General features: G+C 65.0%; 1 protein-coding gene across 1 annotated transcript in view; it reads left to right on the top strand.

Moving 5' to 3' along the window:
• Positions 1 to 11,218, top strand: part of LOC142823549 (talin-1-like) — a 135,641-nt gene extending 124,423 nt beyond the window's left edge. The window contains 2 exon segments of the mRNA XM_075914738.1: positions 8,817 to 8,945; positions 10,413 to 11,218. Of these exon segments, the coding sequence (XP_075770853.1) occupies positions 8,817 to 8,945; positions 10,413 to 10,544 (261 nt within the window). The 3' untranslated portion in view covers positions 10,545 to 11,218.
• Positions 11,219 to 20,686: the final 9,468 nt, after the last annotated feature.

Below are 20,686 nucleotides of genomic sequence, written 5' to 3' on the forward strand. Positions count from 1 at the left end.
ACTCAGCGGTAGTGGGGCCGGGCTCTGGCACTCGAGGGGTTAAGGGGTTGGGGGAGGACCCTGACTCAGCGGTAGTGGGGCTGGGCTCTGGCACTCGAGGGGTTAAGGGGTTGGGGGGGGATCCTGACTCAGCGGCAGTGGGGCCGGGCTCTGGCACTCGAGGGGTTAAGGGGTTGGGGGGGATCCTGACTCAGCGGCAGTGGGGCCGGGCTCTGGCACTCGAGGGGTTAAGGGGTTGGGGGGGACCCTGACTCAGCGGTAGTGGGGCCGGGCTCTGGCACTCGAGGGGTTAAGGGGTTGGGGGAGGATCCTGACTCAGCGGTAGTGGGGCCGGGCTCTGGCACTCGAGGGGTTAAGGGGTTGGGGGAGGATCCTGACTCAGCGGCAGTGGGGCCGGGCTCTGGCACTCGAGGGGTTAAGGGGTTGGGGGAGGATCCTGACTCAGCGGCAGTGGGGCCGGGCTCTGGCACTCGAGGGGTTAAGGGGTTGGGGGAGGATCCTGACTCAGCGGTAGTGGGGCCGGGCTCTGGCACTCGAGGGGTTAAGGGGTTGGGGGGGGATCCTGACTCAGCGGCAGTGGGGCAGGGCTCTGGCGCTCGAGGGGTTAAGGGGTTGGGGGAGGATCCTGACTCAGCGGTAGTGGGGCCGGGCTCTGGCACTCGAGGGATTAAGGGGTTGGGGGAGGATCCTGACTGAGCGGTAGTGGGGCCGGGCTCTGGCGCTCGAGGGGTTAAGGGGTTGGGGGAGGATCCTGACTCAGCGGTAGTGGGGCCGGGCTCTGGCACTCGAGGGATTAAGGGGTTGGGGGAGGATCCTGACTCAGCGGCAGTGGGGCAGGGCTCTGGCACTCGAGGGGTTAAGGGGTTGGGGGAGGATCCTGACTCAGCGGTAGTGGGGCCGGGCTCTGGCACTCGAGGGGTTAAGGGGTTGGGGGAGGACTCTGACTCAGCGGCAGTGGGGCCGGGCTCTGACACTCGAGGGGTTAAGGGGGTGGGGGAGGATCCTGACTCAGCGGTAGTGGGGCAGGGCTCTGGCACTCGAGGGGTTAAGGGGTTGGGGAAGGATCCTGACTCAGCGGCAGTGGGGCCGGGCTCTGGCACTCGAGGGGTTAAGGGGTTGGGGGAGGACCCTGACTCAGCGGTAGTGGGGCCGGGCTCTGGCACTCGAGGGGTTAAGGGGTTGGGGGAGGACCCTGACTCAGCGGTAGTGGGGCCGGGCTCTGGCACTCGAGGGATTAAGGGGTTGGGGGAGGATCCTGACTCAGCGGTAGTGGGGCCGGGCTCTGGCACTCGAGGGGTTAAGGGGTTGGGGGAGGACCCTGACTCAGCGGTAGTGGGGCCGGGCTCTGGCACTCGAGGGGTTAAGGGGTTGGGGGAGGACCCCGACTCAGCGGTAGTGGGGCCGGGCTCTGGCACTCGAGGGGTTAAGGGGTTGGGGGAGGATCCCGACTCAGCGGTAGTGGGGCCGGGCTCTGGCACTCGAGGGGCTAAGGGGTTGGGGGAGGACCCTGACTCAGCGGTAGTGGGGCCGGGCTCTGGCACTCGAGGGGTTAAGGGGTTGGGGGGGACCCTGACTCAGCGGTAGTGGGGCCGGACTCTGGCACTCGAGGGGTTAAGGGGTTGGGGGGGACCCTGACTCAGCGGTAGTGGGGCCGGGCTCTGGCACTCGAGGGGTTAAGGGGTTGGGGGGGACCCTGACTCAGCGGTAGTGGGGCCGGGCTCTGGCACTCGAGGGGTTAAGGGGTTGGGGGAGGATCCCGACTCAGCGGTAGTGGGGCCGGGCTCTGGCACTCGAGGGATTAAGGGGTTGGGGGAGGATCCTGACTCAGCGGTAGTGGGGCCGGGCTCTGGCACTCGAGGGGTTAAGGGGTTGGGGGAGGATCCTGACTCAGCGGTAGTGGGGCCGGGCTCTGGCACTCGAGGGGTTAAGGGGTTGGGGGAGGATCCTGACTCAGCGGTAGTGGGGCCGGGCTCTGGCACTCGAGGGGTTAAGGGGTTGGGGGAGGATCCTGACTCAGCGGTAGTGGGGCCGGGCTCTGGCACTCGAGGGGTTAAGGGGTTGGGGGAGGATCCTGACTCAGCGGTAGTGGGGCCGGGCTCTGGCACTCGAGGGGTTAAGGGGTTGGGGGAGGATCCTGACTCAGCGGCAGTGGGGCAGGGCTCTGGCACTCGAGGGGTTAAGGGGTTGGGGGAGGATCCTGACTCAGCGGTAGTGGGGCCGGGCTCTGGCACTCGAGGGATTAAGGGGTTGGGGGAGGATCCTGACTCAGCGGTAGTGGGGCCGGGCTCTGGCACTCGAGGGGTTAAGGGGTTGGGGGAGGATCCTGACTCAGCGGTAGTGGGGCCGGGCTCTGGCGCTCGAGGGATTAAGGGGTTGGGGGAGGATCCTGACTCAGCGGCAGTGGGGCCGGGCTCTGGCGCTCGAGGGGTTAAGGGGTTGGGGAAGGACCCTGACTCAGCGGTAGTGGGGCCGGGCTCTGGCACTCGAGGGGTTAAGGGGTTGGGGGAGGATCCTGACTCAGCGGTAGTGGGGCCGGGCTCTAGCACTCGAGGGGTTAAGGGGTTGGGGGGGACCCTGACTCAGCGGTAGTGGGGCCGGGCTCTAGCACTCGAGGGGTTAAGGGGTTGGGGGAGGATCCTGACTCAGCGGTAGTGGGGCCGGGCTCTGGCACTCGAGGGGTTAAGGGGTTGGGGGGGACCCTGACTCAGCGGTAGTGGGGCCGGGCTCTGGCACTCGAGGGGTTAAGGGGTTGGGGGAGGATCCTGACTCAGCGGTAGTGGGGCCGGGCTCTGGCACTCGAGGGGTTAAGGGGTTGGGGAGGATCCTGACTGAGCGGTAGTGGGGCCGGGCTCTGGCGCTCGAGGGGTTAAGGGGTTGGGGGAGGATCCTGACTCAGCGGTAGTGGGGCCGGGCTCTGGCGCTCGAGGGGTTAAGGGGTTGGGGGAGGATCCTGACTCAGCGGTAGTGGGGCCGGGCTCTGGCACTCGAGGGGTTAAGGGGTTGGGGGAGGATCCTGACTCAGCGGTAGTGGGGCCGGGCTCTAGCACTCGAGGGGTTAAGGGGTTGGGGGAGGATCCTGACTCAGCGGTAGTGGGGCCGGGCTCTAGCACTCGAGGGGTTAAGGGGTTGGGGGGGACCCTGACTCAGCGGTAGTGGGGCCGGGCTCTAGCACTCGAGGGGTTAAGGGGTTGCGGGAGGATCCTGACTCAGCGGTAGTGGGGCCGGGCTCTGGCACTCGAGGGGTTAAGGGGTTGGGGGGGACCCTGACTCAGCGGTAGTGGGGCCGGGCTCTGGCACTCGAGGGGTTAAGGGGTTGGGGGAGGACCCTGACTCAGCGGCAGTGGGGCAGGGCTCTAGCACTCGAGGGGTTAAGGGGTTGGGGGAGGATCCTGACTCAGCGGCAGTGGGGCAGGGCTCTGGCACTCGAGGGGTTAAGGGGTTGGGGGAGGATCCTGACTCAGCGGTAGTGGGGCCGGGCTCTGGTACTCGAGGGGTTAAGGGGTTGGGGGAGGATCCTGACTCAGCGGTAGTGGGGCCGGGCTCTGGCACTCGAGGGGTTAAGGGGTTGGGGGGGACCCTGACTCAGCGGCAGTGGGGCCGGGCTCTGGCACTCGAGGGGCTAAGGGGTTGGGGGAGATCCTGACTCAGCGGCAGTGGGGCAGGGCTCTGGCACTCGAGGGGTTAAGGGGTTGGGGGAGGATCCTGACTCAGCGGTAGTGGGGCCGGGCTCTGGCGCTCGAGGGGTTAAGGAGTTGGGGGAGGATCCTGACTCAGCGGTAGTGGGGCCGGGCTCTGGCACTCGAGGGGTTAAGGAGTTGGGGGAGGATCCTGACTCAGCGGTAGTGGGGCCGGGCTCTGGCACTCGAGGGGTTAAGGGGTTGGGGGAGGACCCTGACTCAGCGGTAGTGGGGCCGGGCTCTGGCACTCGAGGGGTTAAGGGGTTGGGGGAGGATCCTGACTCAGCGGCAGTGGGGCCGGGCTCTGGCACTCGAGGGGTTAAGGGGTTGGGGGAGGATCCTGACTCAGCGGTAGTGGGGCCGGGCTCTGGCACTCGAGGGGTTAAGGGGTTGGGGGGGGATCCTGACTCAGCGGCAGTGGGGCAGGGCTCTGGCGCTCGAGGGGTTAAGGGGTTGGGGGAGGATCCTGACTCAGCGGTAGTGGGGCCGGGCTCTGGCACTCGAGGGATTAAGGGGTTGGGGGAGGATCCTGACTGAGCGGTAGTGGGGCCGGGCTCTGGCGCTCGAGGGGTTAAGGGGTTGGGGGAGGATCCTGACTCAGCGGTAGTGGGGCCGGGCTCTGGCACTCGAGGGATTAAGGGGTTGGGGGAGGATCCTGACTCAGCGGCAGTGGGGCAGGGCTCTGGCACTCGAGGGGTTAAGGGGTTGGGGGAGGATCCTGACTCAGCGGTAGTGGGGCCGGGCTCTGGCACTCGAGGGGTTAAGGGGTTGGGGGAGGACTCTGACTCAGCGGCAGTGGGGCCGGGCTCTGGCACTCGAGGGGTTAAGGGGGTGGGGGAGGATCCTGACTCAGCGGTAGTGGGGCAGGGCTCTGGCACTCGAGGGGTTAAGGGGTTGGGGAAGGATCCTGACTCAGCGGCAGTGGGGCCGGGCTCTGGCACTCGAGGGGTTAAGGGGTTGGGGGAGGACCCTGACTCAGCGGTAGTGGGGCCGGGCTCTGGCACTCGAGGGGTTAAGGGGTTGGGGGAGGACCCTGACTCAGCGGTAGTGGGGCCGGGCTCTGGCACTCGAGGGATTAAGGGGTTGGGGGAGGATCCTGACTCAGCGGTAGTGGGGCCGGGCTCTGGCACTCGAGGGGTTAAGGGGTTGGGGGAGGACCCTGACTCAGCGGTAGTGGGGCCGGGCTCTGGCACTCGAGGGGTTAAGGGGTTGGGGGAGGACCCCGACTCAGCGGTAGTGGGGCCGGGCTCTAGCACTCGAGGGGTTAAGGGGTTGGGGGAGGATCCTGACTCAGCGGTAGTGGGGCCGGGCTCTGGCACTCGAGGGATTAAGGGGTTGGGGGGGACCCTGACTGAGTGGTAGTGGGGCCGGGCTCTGGCACTCGAGGGGTTAAGGGGTTGGGGAGGATCCTGACTCAGCGGTAGTGGGGCAGGGCTCTGGCACTCGAGGGGTTAAGGGGTTGGGGGGGACCCTGACTCAGCGGTAGTGGGGCCGGGCTCTGGCACTCGAGGGGTTAAGGGGTTGGGGGGGACCCTGACTCAGCGGTAGTGGGGCCGGGCTCTGGCACTTGAGGGGTTAAGGGGTTGGGGGAGGATCCTGACTCAGCGGCAGTGGGGCCGGGCTCTGGCGCTCGAGGGGTTAAGGGGTTGGGGGAGGACCCTGACTCAGCGGCAGTGGGGCCGGGCTCTGGCGCTCGAGGGGTTAAGGGGTTGGGGGAGGATCCTGACTCAGCGGCAGTGGGGCCGGGCTCTGGCGCTCGAGGGGTTAAGGGGTTGGGGGAGGACCCTGACTCAGCGGCAGTGGGGCCGGGCTCTGGCACTCGAGGGATTAAGGGGTTGGGGGGGACCCTGACTCAGCGGTAGTGGGGCCGGGCTCTGGCACTCGAGGGGTTAAGGGGTTGGGGGAGGATCCTGACTCAGCGGTAGTGGGGCCGGGCTCTGGCACTCGAGGGGTTAAGGGGTTGGGGGAGGATCCTGACTCAGCGGTAGTGGGGCCGGGCTCTGGCACTCGAGGGGTTAAGGGGTTGGGGAGGATCCTGACTCAGCGGCAGTGGGGCCGGGCTCTGGCGCTCGAGGGGTTAAGGGGTTGGGGGGGACCCTGACTCAGCGGCAGTGGGGCCGGGCTCTGGCACTCGAGGGGTTAAGGGGTTGGGGGAGGACCCTGACTCAGCGGCAGTGGGGCCGGGCTCTGGCACTCGAGGGGTTAAGGGGTTGGGGGAGGACCCTGACTCAGCGGTAGTGGGGCCGGGCTCTGGCACTCGAGGGATTAAGGGGTTGGGGGAGGACCCTGACTCAGCGGTAGTGGGGCCGGGCTCTGGCACTCGAGGGGTTAAGGGGTTGGGGGGGACCCTGACTCAGCGGTAGTGGGGCCGGGCTCTGGCACTTGAGGGGTTAAGGGGTTGGGGGAGGACCCTGACTCAGCGGCAGTGGGGCCGGGCTCTGGCACTCGAGGGATTAAGGGGTTGGGGGAGGATCCTGACTCAGCGGTAGTGGGGCCGGGCTCTGGCACTCGAGGGGTTAAGGGGTTGGGGAGGATCCTGACTCAGCGGCAGTGGGGCCGGGCTCTGGCACTCGAGGGGTTAAGGGGTTGGGGGGGGATCCTGACTCAGCGGCAGTGGGGCCGGGCTCTGGCACTCGAGGGGTTAAGGGGTTGGGGGAGGACCCTGACTCAGCGGTAGTGGGGCCGGGCTCTGGCACTCGAGGGGTTAAGGGGTTGGGGGGGACCCTGACTCAGCGGCAGTGGGGCCGGGCTCTGGCGCTCGAGGGGTTAAGGGGTTGGGGGGGACCCTGACTCAGCGGCAGTGGGGCCGGGCTCTGGCACTCGAGGGATTAAGGGGTTGGGGGGGACCCTGACTCAGCGGTAGTGGGGCCGGGCTCTGGCACTCGAGGGGTTAAGGGGTTGGGGGAGGATCCTGACTCAGCGGTAGTGGGGCCGGGCTCTGGCACTCGAGGGGTTAAGGGGTTGGGGGAGGATCCTGACTCAGCGGTAGTGGGGCCGGGCTCTGGCACTCGAGGGGTTAAGGGGTTGGGGAGGATCCTGACTCAGCGGCAGTGGGGCCGGGCTCTGGCGCTCGAGGGGTTAAGGGGTTGGGGGGGACCCTGACTCAGCGGCAGTGGGGCCGGGCTCTGGCACTCGAGGGGTTAAGGGGTTGGGGGAGGACCCTGACTCAGCGGCAGTGGGGCCGGGCTCTGGCACTCGAGGGGTTAAGGGGTTGGGGGAGGACCCTGACTCAGCGGTAGTGGGGCCGGGCTCTGGCACTCGAGGGATTAAGGGGTTGGGGGAGGACCCTGACTCAGCGGTAGTGGGGCCGGGCTCTGGCACTCGAGGGGTTAAGGGGTTGGGGGGGACCCTGACTCAGCGGTAGTGGGGCCGGGCTCTGGCACTTGAGGGGTTAAGGGGTTGGGGGAGGACCCTGACTCAGCGGCAGTGGGGCCGGGCTCTGGCACTCGAGGGATTAAGGGGTTGGGGGAGGATCCTGACTCAGCGGTAGTGGGGCCGGGCTCTGGCACTCGAGGGGTTAAGGGGTTGGGGAGGATCCTGACTCAGCGGCAGTGGGGCCGGGCTCTGGCACTCGAGGGGTTAAGGGGTTGGGGGGGGATCCTGACTCAGCGGCAGTGGGGCCGGGCTCTGGCACTCGAGGGGTTAAGGGGTTGGGGGAGGACCCTGACTCAGCGGTAGTGGGGCCGGGCTCTGGCACTCGAGGGGTTAAGGGGTTGGGGGGGACCCTGACTCAGCGGCAGTGGGGCCGGGCTCTGGCGCTCGAGGGGTTAAGGGGTTGGGGGGGACCCTGACTCAGCGGCAGTGGGGCCGGGCTCTGGCACTCGAGGGGTTAAGGGGTTGGGGGAGGACCCTGACTCAGCGGCAGTGGGGCCGGGCTCTGGCACTCGAGGGGTTAAGGGGTTGGGGGAGGACCCTGACTCAGCGGTAGTGGGGCCGGGCTCTGGCACTCGAGGGGTTAAGGGGTTGGGGGGGGATCCTGACTCAGCGGCAGTGGGGCCGGGCTCTGGCGCTCGAGGGGTTAAGGAGGGACTTGCGGCCCTTGACACTTAAGGGGGCAGGGCTGGTGCTGGCGCTCGAGGGGTTAAGGGGTTGGGGGAGGACCCTGACTCAGCGGCAGTGGGGCCGGGCTCTGGCACTCGAGGGGTTAAGGGGTTGGGGGAGGACCCTGACTCAGCGGCAGTGGGGCCGGGCTCTGGCACTCGAGGGGTTAAGGGGTTGGGGGAGGATCCTGACTCAGCGGTAGTGGGGCCGGGCTCTGGCGCTCGAGGGGTTAAGGGGTTGGGGGAGGATCCTGACTCAGCGGCAGTGGGGCCGGGCTCTGGCGCTCGAGGGGTTAAGGGGTTGGGGGAGGATCCTGACTCAGCGGCAGTGGGGCCGGGCTCTGGCGCTCGAGGGGTTAAGGGGTTGGGGGAGGACCCTGACTCAGCGGTAGTGGGGCCGGGCTCTGGCACTCGAGGGGTTAAGGGGTTGGGGGGGATCCTGACTCAGCGGTAGTGGGGCCGGGCTCTGGCACTCGAGGGGTTAAGGGGTTGGGGGAGGATCCTGACTCAGCGGCAGTGGGGCCGGGCTCTGGCACTCGAGGGGTTAAGGGGTTGGGGGAGGATCCTGACTCAGCGGCAGTGGGGCCGGGCTCTGGCGCTCGAGGGGTTAAGGAGGGACTTGCGGCCCTTGACACTTAAGGGGGCAGGGCTGGTGCTGGCGCTCGAGGGGTTAATGGGGGCGAGTGCTCGTGGTGCCCGAGGTGCTGCCGGGGGGCCTGTTCTCTGGCTCCCAGGCCTTGCTGTGGCCCTGCCCCACGGTGGAGTCCGTGTCCTGCCCCGACCCCTCCCTGGGCGCTGGGCCCCCGTGGCCCCAGAGCAAGCCCCTGCCGGGTCACAAGTCACGTTCTGCCCCCCGTGGGGCTCCTGGCGCCGGCATGACCCACAGCTCGGGCACAGAGCGGGGCCCCCTCCCTGCAGTCCCCATATCCCGCCGGCTGCCCCGCCCATTGGCCCTCGCTGACTCCGCCAGGCCAGGCCCTGTGCAGCCTGCCCCGATGTGCCCGGAGCCCCTGACGTCGGTGCTGGGCCGTGGCTGCCCGCTCGCGGGTCGCAGAGCCGTGCGCCCGTTCAGTGGCTGCTGTCCCTTTCCCGCTGCCAGGCCGCCGGCAACGCCGTGAAGAGGGCCTCCGACAATCTGGTGAAGGCAGCCCAGAAAGCAGCCACCTTCCAGGACCAGGAGAACGAGCCGGTGGTGGTGAAGGAGAAGATGGTCGGAGGCATCGCGCAGGTGAGGAGCGGAGCTCTGCCTGGAGTCTGTGGGCAGCTTGAAGGGGGGACTGCCCCTTCTCCCAGCTGTTACCCCTGGAACCTACTGACCTGCTACCTCATCCCTCACCTGTCTCCTGCTCATGTGAGCAGATGCAGCCCGAGTACGCTCCTCCCCCGCCCCCGCTTGGAAACGTCTCCCCTGTGGCGAGCTGCTGAGGGGCGCAGGGTCCAGACAGGAGTCGCCCGCTGCCAGCCAGGGTGTCCTGCCCTGCCGGGGGCGGCAGCAGAGGCCTCAGAGGAGGCTGCTGGAGCCTGCAGCGGGAGAGTCTGCCCCACCGCAGCCCCTGGGCTCTGACCTTAGTTTGGCTCCAGCCCGAGTACGTGGGCTAATATCTCAGCCAGAATCGGGACAGCCACGTGACAAGGGCGGCTGGGCGGGGCCCCCGGGGAGAGGCCACGTGACAAGGGCGGCTGGGCGGGGCCCCTGGGGAGAGACCACGGCCCCGGGGCGGCTGGGCGGGCCCCCGGGGAGAGACCACGGCCCTGGGGCGGCTGGGTGGGGCCCCTGGGGAGAAACCCCGGCCCTGGGGCGGCTGGGCGGGGCCCCCGGGGAGAGACCTGGGGCGGCTGGGCGGGGCCCCCGGGGAGAGACCTGGGGCGGCTGGGTGGGGCCCCTGGGGAGAGACCACGGCCCCGGGGCGGCTGGGCGGGGCCCCCGGGGAGAGACCACGGCCCCGGGGCGGCTGGGCGGGGCCCCCGGGGAGAGACCCGGGGCGGCTGGGCGGGGCCCCTGGGGAGAGACCACGGCCCCGGGGCGGCTGGGCGGGGCCTCCGGGGAGAGACCCGGGGCGGCTGGGCGGAGCCCCCGGGGAGAGACCCGGGGCGGCTGGGTGGGGCCCCTGGGGAGAGACCCCGGCCCTGGGGCGGCTGGGCGGGTCCCCTGGGGAGAGACCCGGGGCGGCTGGGTGGGGCCTCCGGGGAGAGACCCACGGTTAAGTTATATGGAGGGGAGCTCTGGCCACGTGGTGCAGGGGGACGGCTGGGGACTGCGCGCAGCGCCAGATAGCCAGGGTCAGGGGAGGGAATGGGAGCCCAGCTGCGAGCCCACACGCACCCCTTCAGCATGCCAATGCCAGCTGTAGCCGGGGCACACGCGGGCTCCAGCCAGCGCTCGCTTGGCACGTGGGCAGGGCGGGGCCGCAGGGCCCCAGGCTCGTGGGCGGGGCCGCGGGGCCCCAGGCTCGTGGGCGGGGCCGCGGGGCCCCAGGCTCGTGGGCGGGGCCGCGGGGCCCCAGGCTCGTGGGCAGGGCGGGGCCGCAGGGCCCCAGGCTCGTGGGCGGGGCCGCGGGGCCCCAGGCTCGTGGGCGGGGCCGCAGGGCCCCAGGCTCGTGGGCGGGGCCGCGGGGCCCCAGGCTCGTGGGCAGGGCGGGGCCGCGGGGCCCCAGGCCGGCGCCAGGCCGGGCTCTCACCCAGCTCTCCCTGGCAGATCATCGCGGCGCAGGAGGAGATGCTGCGGAAGGAGCGGGAGCTGGAGGAGGCCCGGAAGAAGCTGGCCATGATCCGGCAGCAGCAGTACAAGTTCCTGCCCTCGGAGCTGCGGGACGAGGGGCAGAACTGAGGGGCGCGTGGCCACGAGCGGAGCCCCCACCCCACTCACCGCAGAGACGGCTGCCGCTGCCAGCCAGCAGGCCTGCCCTCGGCCCGGGGCCGCCTGGACACGCCAGGGGAGCCGACCTGACACTGCCCACCCGCAGCCAGAGAGCCACGGCGCACGCTGCTCTGCTTGACACGGCCACAGCGCCTGGTGCACCGTGCGCACGAGGAGGCTGGGCTGCCACTGCCCCCCCAGCCCCCTCCCCCGGCATTTGCCTTCGTGCCTTTTTTGGGCTCGCGTCTCCGGGCATCGGCTCGGCCCTGCCCTGGGGCCAGTGGGCAGGGGAGAGCTACAGAGACTGCACCAGCCCACCCCTCACCTCCGATGCCTTATTGCTGGCTGCCCCCCGCCACCCAGTGCCTTTGCTCCAGGGCGCGGGGGTTAATCTCTGGGTGCCCTGCCCCGGGGCAGCCCCCGCCCGCCCCCTGCTGCTCTTCCTTCCCAAGTGCCTGCGCCCAGCGCGCCCGTGGGTTTGTATTTGACTTCTGAAGTATTGTCTGTAGGTCTCCAAGCGCGATCACTTACCTGCCCCACCCCAGAGCCCTGCGTCCCCCGGGACCTGCGCTCGCCCAGGCTTCTCCCCGACCCTCCCGGGGTGGGAACGGGCAGAGTCCTCAATAAAACCGGCTTTCCCGCTGCGTTGGTCTGCCGAGTCTGCTCCCCTGGGCTGCCAGGAGACAGCCCGGGGCCTGTCCCGGCCCCGCCTCTCGGCTCGGGGTGCCCGGGTCCCTCCCATCGCCTCGTCCCCCACGGCTCTTCCAATCAAAGCGGGCAGGCGGCAGAGGTTTCAGGCCCTGGCTCAGCCTGGCGCGTGGGGCTCGGCAGCGGGTGGGGAGCACATAGAGGGGAATAGTCCAAGCCCAGTGCCTCGGGGGCAGGGGGCCGGGCGGCCTGGGCCCAGGGGGCACAGCATTGTCCTTGCTGGGCACTAGCACAGCCGGGGGTGGGGGACTGGCCCCACACAGCAGCCCTCTGGGGCGTGAGCAGGGGGCTGCCCTCAGACCAGGCATCCGGCACGGGTGCCATCGGGAGGCGTGAGCGCAACAGGGAGTGACCTGGGGGGCCAGTAGGAGGGCGGTCGGCAGCCGCCTTCCCCCTCTGGCTTCCCGGACTGTGGCGAGAGGGACAGGGCCTCCGCTTTCGCCTCCTGCTGCCCCCACAGCTGAGGCAGCAGCCGGGCTCCCACACCCCTGCCTGCCCCCCTTCCCACACGGGGGTGTGGCCTGCTCCGGGCAGGGCCCCACCCTTGAGCCATGGAGGGGCCTGGCCCAGTATCCTGGCCCTGTGCCGCCTCGGGCACCTCCCCATCAGCTGGCCACTTGCCAGCTGTTCCCAGGACTAGCCCCGCCCCCGGGCCCTTCTTTCCCTGCATTACTGGCCCCCAGGGGCTCTCCCAGCTGCTCCCCAGCAAGCGGCTCTGAGCTCACTGACCAGGTTAGTCCTGCACCCTTGGGCCGGGCTGGCTGCCGGGCGCTGCTGCCGAGCTGGGGGTCACACTCAGCTGGTGCTGGGCACGAGGCTCCCTCGCCCAGCTGGGCAGTGGGCCTGTTACGTGGGGGCACGCCACGTGTCTGCCCTGCCGCCGGGAGCCGGCCACCTGGCCTGTGCATGCTCGGCCCTGGGGGCTAGTCCCAGCCTTTGCTGGTGCTGCGAGGCCCACGCGGCTAGTTCTGTGCTCAGGCCTGAGCCCCACCAGCCTGTCTGCCTGGGTGGGGGGCTCGGCCTGGCCTGTTGCCACCCGGTGCCAGAGCCGCTAGCCCAGCAGGGATCCCTGGGTTATCATCTGGCCTTGCCCCAGGACGCGCACAGGCCGGGCGCCCGCCCTGAGCCGAGCGTCTGCACCAGGGCAGCCCCCCGTCCGGATTGAAATACTGCCAGGGCGGAGAAGCCGTCACGCCCCTCAGCCAGCTGTCCCAATGGTTAGCGACTCGCTGGGAACGCTGCCTCTTCGCTCCAGGCTGAATGTTCTCGTGTCGGGTCGGATCCCAGGTCAGCGATTCCGGCGCACGGGGGCCAGCTCAGCCCAGCACTGGCCAGCTTGGCAGAGCCAGACCCCGGCATCGCTCCTGCACAGGCAGGTTTCCCAGCCTGGCTCCAGCTGCCCCCAGCCCAGGGACCCCCTGCCAGGGCCACCAGGGGGAAATCCCGGCTCGTGGGAATGGCTGGCAAACTCCCCCGGACGTCAGTGGGCCCAGGAGCGCCCTGGCCCTGCAGGAAGCTGCGTCAGGCGCGGAGGCAGAGGCCAGGAGACGCTGCACCTCGCCGCAGATGCCTGGTTGCAGGGTTTGCCCGTGGGGCAGGGCTCCCATCAGGGTTTGGCTCGCGACGAAGGGAGCCGAGGCCAGACCTAGAGAGCAGGCGGCCCAGAGCAGCCAGAGAACAGGGTGGAGGTCACAGCCTGGAGCGCTCGCTGAGCCCAGGGCCACAAGGCCAGCGCCCTGCAGAACTAGCACCGCTGCCTGGCCTGGATTTGCTGCTAGCGCCAGTTCTTGCAGGGCTTGCTCACGCCCGTGCGCCCGCGCCGGGAAGTTCCCCCTCGGCCTGGCGTGGCGCCCTCGTGGGGGACGCAGGGACCTGCCAACCTGCCCCCGCCTCGGGTCCTTGCTGCCCAGGATGGTCGCGGCAGCGCTGCTGGAGCCGGTTACTGTCTCAGAGCAGTTAGGGCCTAGTCCAATAGTTACTAGGCTCCCTGCTCCGCTCGCCGGGGGCAGGACAGTGCAGCCGTGTCGCAAGCCGCTGCTCGTCCCCTCCAGTGCCTGGGAGCAGACGCAGCGCCACGTGTGCGAGCGCTCCAGGTGCAGGACGGAGGAGAGGGCCCCACGTTCCATCCCTTCGCGCCCCTTGGAGGAATCTGCATTGAGCCTTGGCCTTGGCCAGGAGCGCTCCATGGCCCTGAGAGCCGCCCATGCTGCTGGGCCCCCAAGGCCAGGCCCTGGGCCAGAGGCAGGGTTACCTGGTGCACGGGAAGCCAACTCCAGCACTGCCCAAGGAGCAAGGGGCACAGAATGCCCTGGATCTGCCCCAGAGGGAGCCGCTGTGCTGGTGCTGCCCTGGCCACGCCGGGGAGGTGCTGAGGGGCCTGGTTTCCCTGCTGATGCCGCCGGGAGAGCGCCTGTGAGCGGTGACCTGCAATGACGGCGCGGCCCCGCCTGCTTGAGACAGACGGGGGAGGATCCTCAGTGATCCGACCACGGTGCCAATGGCCTGGCCGGCCGCGCCTCCAAGGGCCCTCCTGCAAAGGGGGCAGCCCCAGGCCGGCACAAGCCTCGTCACCCAGCTGAGGCAGTGGCAGGGCGCACAGGGTGCCCGTGGGATACAGCGTGAGCAGGGCAGCCCAGGATCAAGGGGTGCAGCAGAGTCTCTCGCCCTCGCGGACCCACTGGCACCCTTAGGGCCATGGCGGGTGGCCTTGATGCTATTCTGGGCTGGACCAAAGTGCTTTGCAGACCTGCCTCTCTCCAGCCCACGGCTAAGCAGGTGGCAAGAGACTAGCCTGACCCTCCCGAGGGCTGTGGATTTCGGTCGACCTGCCCGGCTGCTTGTTTCAGTGGCCGCAAGAGACACAGGGCAGCAGGCAGGGTGCGGAGGTGGGAGTCGCTGCTTCTGCCCGGCACCGGGTCTCCCCGTGATTCCTGAGGCTGCGTCCCTCGGGCGGGGGTGCAAGGAGGGGGAGGCTTGGGGGACAGATTCACCCCTGCAGGCTGCCAGGACTTCTGGGCCAGATTGTAAAACTGCTCCAGCCGTAGCTGGCCCCAGGCTGGGTGTTTGAGCCCCTTGCCCTACGGGATCTTTCACCCAGCCCCAGCGGGACTAAAGCAAACTTGTGCGAAGGCGTTTCCTCCCCAAAGACTCGCTTGCCTGAACTCTCCCAGCGCCTGTAGCCTTTCCGCCCGTAGCCTTTCCGCCCGTAGCCTTTCCGCCCATAGCCTTTCCGCCCGTAGCCTTTCCGCCCGTAGCCTTTCCGCCTGTAGCCTTTCCGCCCGGAGCCTTCCGCCTGGGCTCGCAGCAAACTCACTGAGTAAACGTGACTTTGCTTTGCCGAGATTGGGCAACTCCAGACACGGGACCAGCCTCCTGTTCCCAGCTCCTCAAAGGAGCAGCAAACTCACTAACTTTGTGCGTGTCCCAGAAGGGCCGGGAGGCAGGGGGGCACATCGAGTCCAGGGTTTGTGCAGTGTGGCCTGTGGGCTGCCCCCGGACTCCCTGGAGCCTCGCCGTGTCCAGGCTGAGAAGGTATCCAGAGCTGCAAGGCAGGTGATGACAGCTTCTCTCTGGGCTGAGCTGAACCCCAGAACGACAGCATGGCCATGGTGTCGCACAGGGAGCTCGTGTCCCACTAACTATCCACCCCTGAAATCTTTCCCGAGTCCCCAGCCCGGGACTGCAGCTGACGCTCTTTGATCCTAGGTCTGTACAATCAGCTGTAGCAAAACACTCGGCTTGTTCCAAGCGATCCCAGCGGGTTTTGTCAGGGACCCGCTTCCATTACCGGGCCAACTGCAAACTTTGTCAGTGATGCTTTTGTGTGTTGTACCAGGCACAAATTTAAAATACCACAAGGCCAAGAACCAATCCTAGAACCACAGAGTTGGAAGAGACCTCAGAAGGTCAAGTCCAGCCCCCTGCCCAAGGCAGGACCAATTCCAACTAAATCAACCCGGCCAGGGCTTTGTCAAGCGGAGACTAAAACACCTCTAGGGATGGAGACTCCACTACTTCCCTAGGGAACCCATCCCAGTGCTGCCCCACCTGCCTAGGGAAATAGTTTTTCCTAATATCCAATCTCCACTCACAGGTTCCCTGTTTACAGTTACAGTCTGAGACCCATCACCTTCATCAACCAAACGTGTCATCTCAGCAAGAAAGAGCTCCTATTAGTTTGCCAGAAGCTATTTTCCATCGTCACCTGTTGATTAGCACCAGCTGTATTACCTTCCTGTCATTGTTTAGTGACCGGATCCTGGCTCAGCCATTGTATCATTTTGTCCAGGATTGCTGTCAGCTAATAGGTCCTTAATTACCCGAGTCACAGCATTTTCTCTTTTTAAACTATTGGCACAACATTAGCTTTCTGCCGGTCTTTTGAAACTGTCCCAGGAGTTATTCGCAGCCAGCTCTTTTAAAACTCTTGGAGGTAAGCCATCTAGACCAGTGTTTCTCAACCTTTTTTATAAAGTACCCCTTTCCCCTCTCCCCAAAAAAAAGCATCAATCCTACAGTACCTACAGTTTTCAGAGACACACAATTTTTTTCTACCATTGCAACACATTTGTTTAAACAACATAATCATAGCTGGGCAGGTGATGAAATTTTTGGGTGTAAAACGTACAAAAATAATAAAGAGCTGTAAGACTGAAAACAAAAATTCCGTTTTCTCCAAATGTCAATTGTTGACGTCCCCCAGGTGTCTCTGGAGTCCCCCTCAGGGCACTCGCACACTGGTTGAGAAACTGCTCTAGACCTGCTGATTCTAACTTTAGCCCTGCTGTTTAACAGCCCCTGAAGTTCTGCTGCACGAGAAAGGGTTTCCCAGCCAGCATGTGCTTCCCCACGTCGTCTCTTGACTGAACACTTCTGCGCTTTCCGTAGTAGTGACCGTTCTGCCACACCCGTCGCGTGAAGGGTCACTGCCATTGCCAGCTGTCTTCTGGGCTCAGATAAACTCCAACTCCTTCTTGCCCTTGCTTCCAGTGAACACGGATTTCACTCGGTGGCTGTTGCTCCCTTACCAAGGGTTTACCGTGCCTAGTGTGCCGTAGTGGGGGGTGCTGTCTGCTCTGTATCCCGGGGTCCCCTGTGCTGGGCTGTATCCTGGAGGAGCAATAAAACCTCGCTATTCTACTGCTGGCGGAACCTGCTCTTGCTGCTCCGGCGGTGCAGGATCAGGGGAACCCCGACTGCGTCGTCACACCAGGCATCTGCTTCAAGTCGCGACTGTCAATTTCCCTTTCTCCTTTGTTATCGAGAAGGATTTTGTAGCTGCCTTCACTTGCCCGCTAGGCCAGGCTGCGTTTCTTTGGAACCAGTGCAGCCTTCTTCCTTGAGTGCGGCTTTTGGCACAAGCGGTAAAAGGTTCTTAGAAAAATCGTGATTGATTCTTGGGACTTGTTCATCCAAATTCTCTCCCAAATGATTTGGCTGGTAATTGTCCAGCTCTGTGCCCAGAGCCCTGCGAGCTGGCTGTGGCTGTGGCTGTGGCTGTGGCTGTGGCTGTGGCTGTGGAGGGAGTGGGTAACTAGCCAGTGGGCTGAACTTGGGTCTCTTTGCACTTACCAGTGTGACCAGTTGTGATCACAGCTCACCATGCTGCTTTACAGGCGAGAGCAGCATTTGTGGCTGGGGATAGCGGTTGGTTTCCAGGGGCTGGGGGAGGTGACCGAGGCATCCGGGATAGTGGCAGGTGTGAGGGCGCATCGGGGATCCCCCTGATCCTGCACCCCCGTAGCAGCAAGATGAGACTCCACCCCCCAGTAGAACGGGGGGGGGGGGGGGGGTTACTGCTTCTCCAGGACACGGCCCAGCGTGGGTGAGAGGTGGGAATAAGGAGCCAGGGCCAGGCAGCCGCAGCCCCCTCGGGGCGGGAGCATCGCCCCCCTGACCTCCCAGCACTCTGCTTAGCCTCTGCTCTCCAAACCGCCCCCTCCCTTTGCTCAGCCCCTGCCCTCTCCGGTGAGAACCCGTTGGGCCACTGTCTGCCTGACCTGAGGTTCCTCTGGCGCCCCCCCCGCTGGGCAGTTGCAGCCCCGGCCAGCAGGGGTCGCCCCAGCCCACAGCAGCCAGCGCCGCACCCACTGCATCCCGGCAGGCAATGAGGGTTCACTTGGGCTTAGGAGCCACTGCAAGGGCCCCCCCCCCAGGAGGTTGCCCGGAAGCCCCAGTCCCTGGACTCAGGGATGTTCTCAGAGCAGACTCCAGCTGGAGACTCGCTCGTGGCCGGCGCGCGGCCCAGGCGCTGGTGTCTGCAGGGCAGCCGCCCTGGGGGATGGCGTCTGCGTGCACGGTACAACAGTCCTTTGTTCTGATGGGCCCCACGGCCCCACTGCCACCTGCCCCACAGGGAGCTTCGGGGCAGCCTGGGGCTACCCCCAGAAAGACTCCAGAAAGCTGGAGGAGTTTGGATGCAAGAGCTGGTCCTTATCCAGCCCACGGGACTGGCCTTTGCCTGCTACAGGGCACCGAGCCAGGCAGCTCTGCAAGCAGCTTCCAATGTGGCCAACTCTGCTGCCATCTGCATGGGGCAGGCCTCCTGGTTCAGCGCCTCCCCTTGCACTGCCAGGGCCTGTAGTGGCTGAAGGGCTCCCGGGCTGCCTTGAAAACCCTGGGGACCATGGCCCAGGCCAAGCACATAAGAACGTGTGAGCAGCCAGGCGGGGTCAGAGCACAGGGCCATCTGGCCCAGTGGCCTGCCTGCCCGCAGCGGCCACTGCCGGGTGCCCCAGAGGGAGGGAACAGAGCAGGGCATCACCATGTGATCCCGCCTCTGTTGTGCATTTCCAGCGTTTCCCAAACAGAGGCCAAGGGCCCCAGTCCTGCCCAGCCTGACCAGTAGCCATTATGGACCTAACCTCCATGAATCTATCTAGCTCTTTTTGAGCCCTGTTCAAGTCCTGGCCTTCACCACATCCTCTGGCAAGGAGTTCCACAGGTTGACTGTGTGCTGTGTGAAGAAAAACTTCCTTTGGTTGGTTTTAAACCTGCTGCCTATTAATTTTATTTGGTGACCCCTAGTTCTTGTGGTAGGCATGTGAGCATTTCAAACCCCAATGCCTCAGGGGCAAGGGAGCCAGTCCCAGCTGTACAAGAAGTCCAGGGCCTATAAACACTGCTTGAGCCACATGCCCCCACCTTCTGCTCAGTCAGGCTCCACCGACTTCAAACCAGGAACCAAGAAGTCATTTTGAGGGATTCTCAAGGAATCCATTTGGAAGCACTTGGATGAGAGGAAAGTGATCAGGAACAGGCAACATGGATTCACCAAGGGCAAGTCGTGCCTGACCAATCTGATTAGCTTCTATGATGAGGTAACTGGCTCTGTGGACATGGGGAAGTCGGTGGATGTGATAGACCTTGACTTTAGCAAGGCTTTTGATACGGTCTCCCACAATGTTCTTGCCAGCAAGTTAAGGGATTGTGGATTGGATAAATGGACGGTAAGATGGATAGAAAGCTGGCTAGAAGGCCGGGCCCAGCGGGTAGTGATCAATGGCTCGATGTCAGGATGGCGCTTGGTTTCCAGCAGAGTGCCCCAAGGTTCGGTTCTAGGACCGGTTTTGTTCAATATCTTTATTACTGATCTGGATGAAGGGATGGATTGCACCCTCAGCAAGTTTGCGGATGACACTAAGCTAGGGGGAGAGGGAGATACGCTTAAGGGCAGAGATAGGGTCCAGAGTGACCTAGACAAATTGGAGGATTGGGCCACAAGAAATCTGATGAGGTTCAACAAGGACAAGTGTAGAGTCCTGCCCTTGGGACGGAAGAATCCCAAGCATAGTTACAAGCTGGGGACCAACCAGTTAAGTAGAAGTTCTGCAGAAAAGGACCTGGGGGTTACAGTGGATGAGAAGCTGGATAGGAGTCAACAGGGCGCCCTTGTAGCCAAGCAGACTAATGGCGTATTGGGGTGTGTGACGACTCAGTCGGGGTTTCCCCAAATCCTGCAGCCCCGTAGCAGCAGGAACAGACTCTGCCAGTCGTAGAACAGAGAGGGGTTTATTGTTGACACAGCCCAGCACAGATGTGATGTGGCTACAGAGGCCGGGGCCAGGATGCCTCAGACCCCAGGGTTAGGGGTTCATTGCCCTTAGGCCCCAGCTTAGCCTCTTCTCTCCATGCTTCCCAGACAGCAACGCCCTCCCTCCCAGGCCTTGCCCCCCAGCCAGGTGCTGGTCTCCGCCCTCCTCCCTCTGGGCGGCTGAGCCTGGGTGTCTGGGTTAATCCACATGTGGGTGAGTCAGGGTATGTCTACACTACCCTCCTAGTTCGAACTAGCGGGGTAATGTAGGCATACCGCACTTGCAAATGAAGCCCGGGATTTGAATTTCCCGGGCTTCATTTGCATAAGCCGGCTGGCGCCATTTTTAAATGCCAGCTTGTTCGAACCCGCGGCACGGGCTAGATAGTTCAAACTAGCAAGCCATTCCAAACTATCTGAATGCCTCGTGGACAGCAGCGATGGCTGGTGATGGGTCTGCTGCTGTTACCTGCACAGCGTGTGCCATGTTTGTCTTCCTCCCGGAAGAAAGAACAGATTTCATCTGCACCAAGTGCAAGCTGGTCGACATTTTGGAAGAAAAAATTAGAGGACTGGAGGCCCAAGTGCCGACCCTACGCTTGATCAGAGAGGATGAAGACTTCCTCGATAGACGGCAGCATTTAATCCTTCAAGCACGTGAGACGGACTGGGCCGTGTCTGGGCACAGCTGAGGGCGTCCGCTCAGGTCGAATTGCTCAAATCCGGGGCTCCTTACAGCCCCCAGACTGGTGACCTCTTCAAACAGGCCACAAACCAGTCCCAGAGCGCTTCAGCTGCCTGCCTGAAGCCTCACGAGCAAAACCCTTCCGACACCCCAGCAATACCCGTGCCCCAGATGGCCCCGGGCCTCATACACAGGTGGGGGGTCCTAGCACCCAATCTCACCTACCCCGAACAAGTTCTGTCCGGTTCCAAGAAACCAGCCACAGATCCCTGGTCAATTTACCCTCTGGACCTTACCCACAAATCATGCTGGGCCAATCCTTTAGAATCTATATCTAAAGGTTTATTATCACAAGAAAGAAAAGCATGAGAGTAAGGTTATTAAAGTACAGTACGTTACATGCACCGAATCTCCCAGTCCTTGATGCAGGCTCTAGCAGAGATGTTACAGCTGCTGGTTTAAACGTTCTTGTTGCACATCTTAGGGTCAGGATGGGTTCACAGGTCTTCCGGGCTCTTCGATCCCTGCACTGCTGCCTCTGGGATGAAGTGCTGAGCTGAGAACAAAATGGCATCGACCACATGGCCTCTTTATACCTCCTTCCTGGCCTCTTCAAGTATGTAGCAGGTCACCTGGACAGAGGCCAATCTCTGTGTTCCCTGCTGGCTGATCTCAGGTGACAAACCC

This window comes from Pelodiscus sinensis, unplaced genomic scaffold (assembly GCF_049634645.1).
Source record: "Pelodiscus sinensis isolate JC-2024 unplaced genomic scaffold, ASM4963464v1 ctg72, whole genome shotgun sequence".
NCBI lineage: Eukaryota > Metazoa > Chordata > Testudines > Trionychidae > Pelodiscus > Pelodiscus sinensis.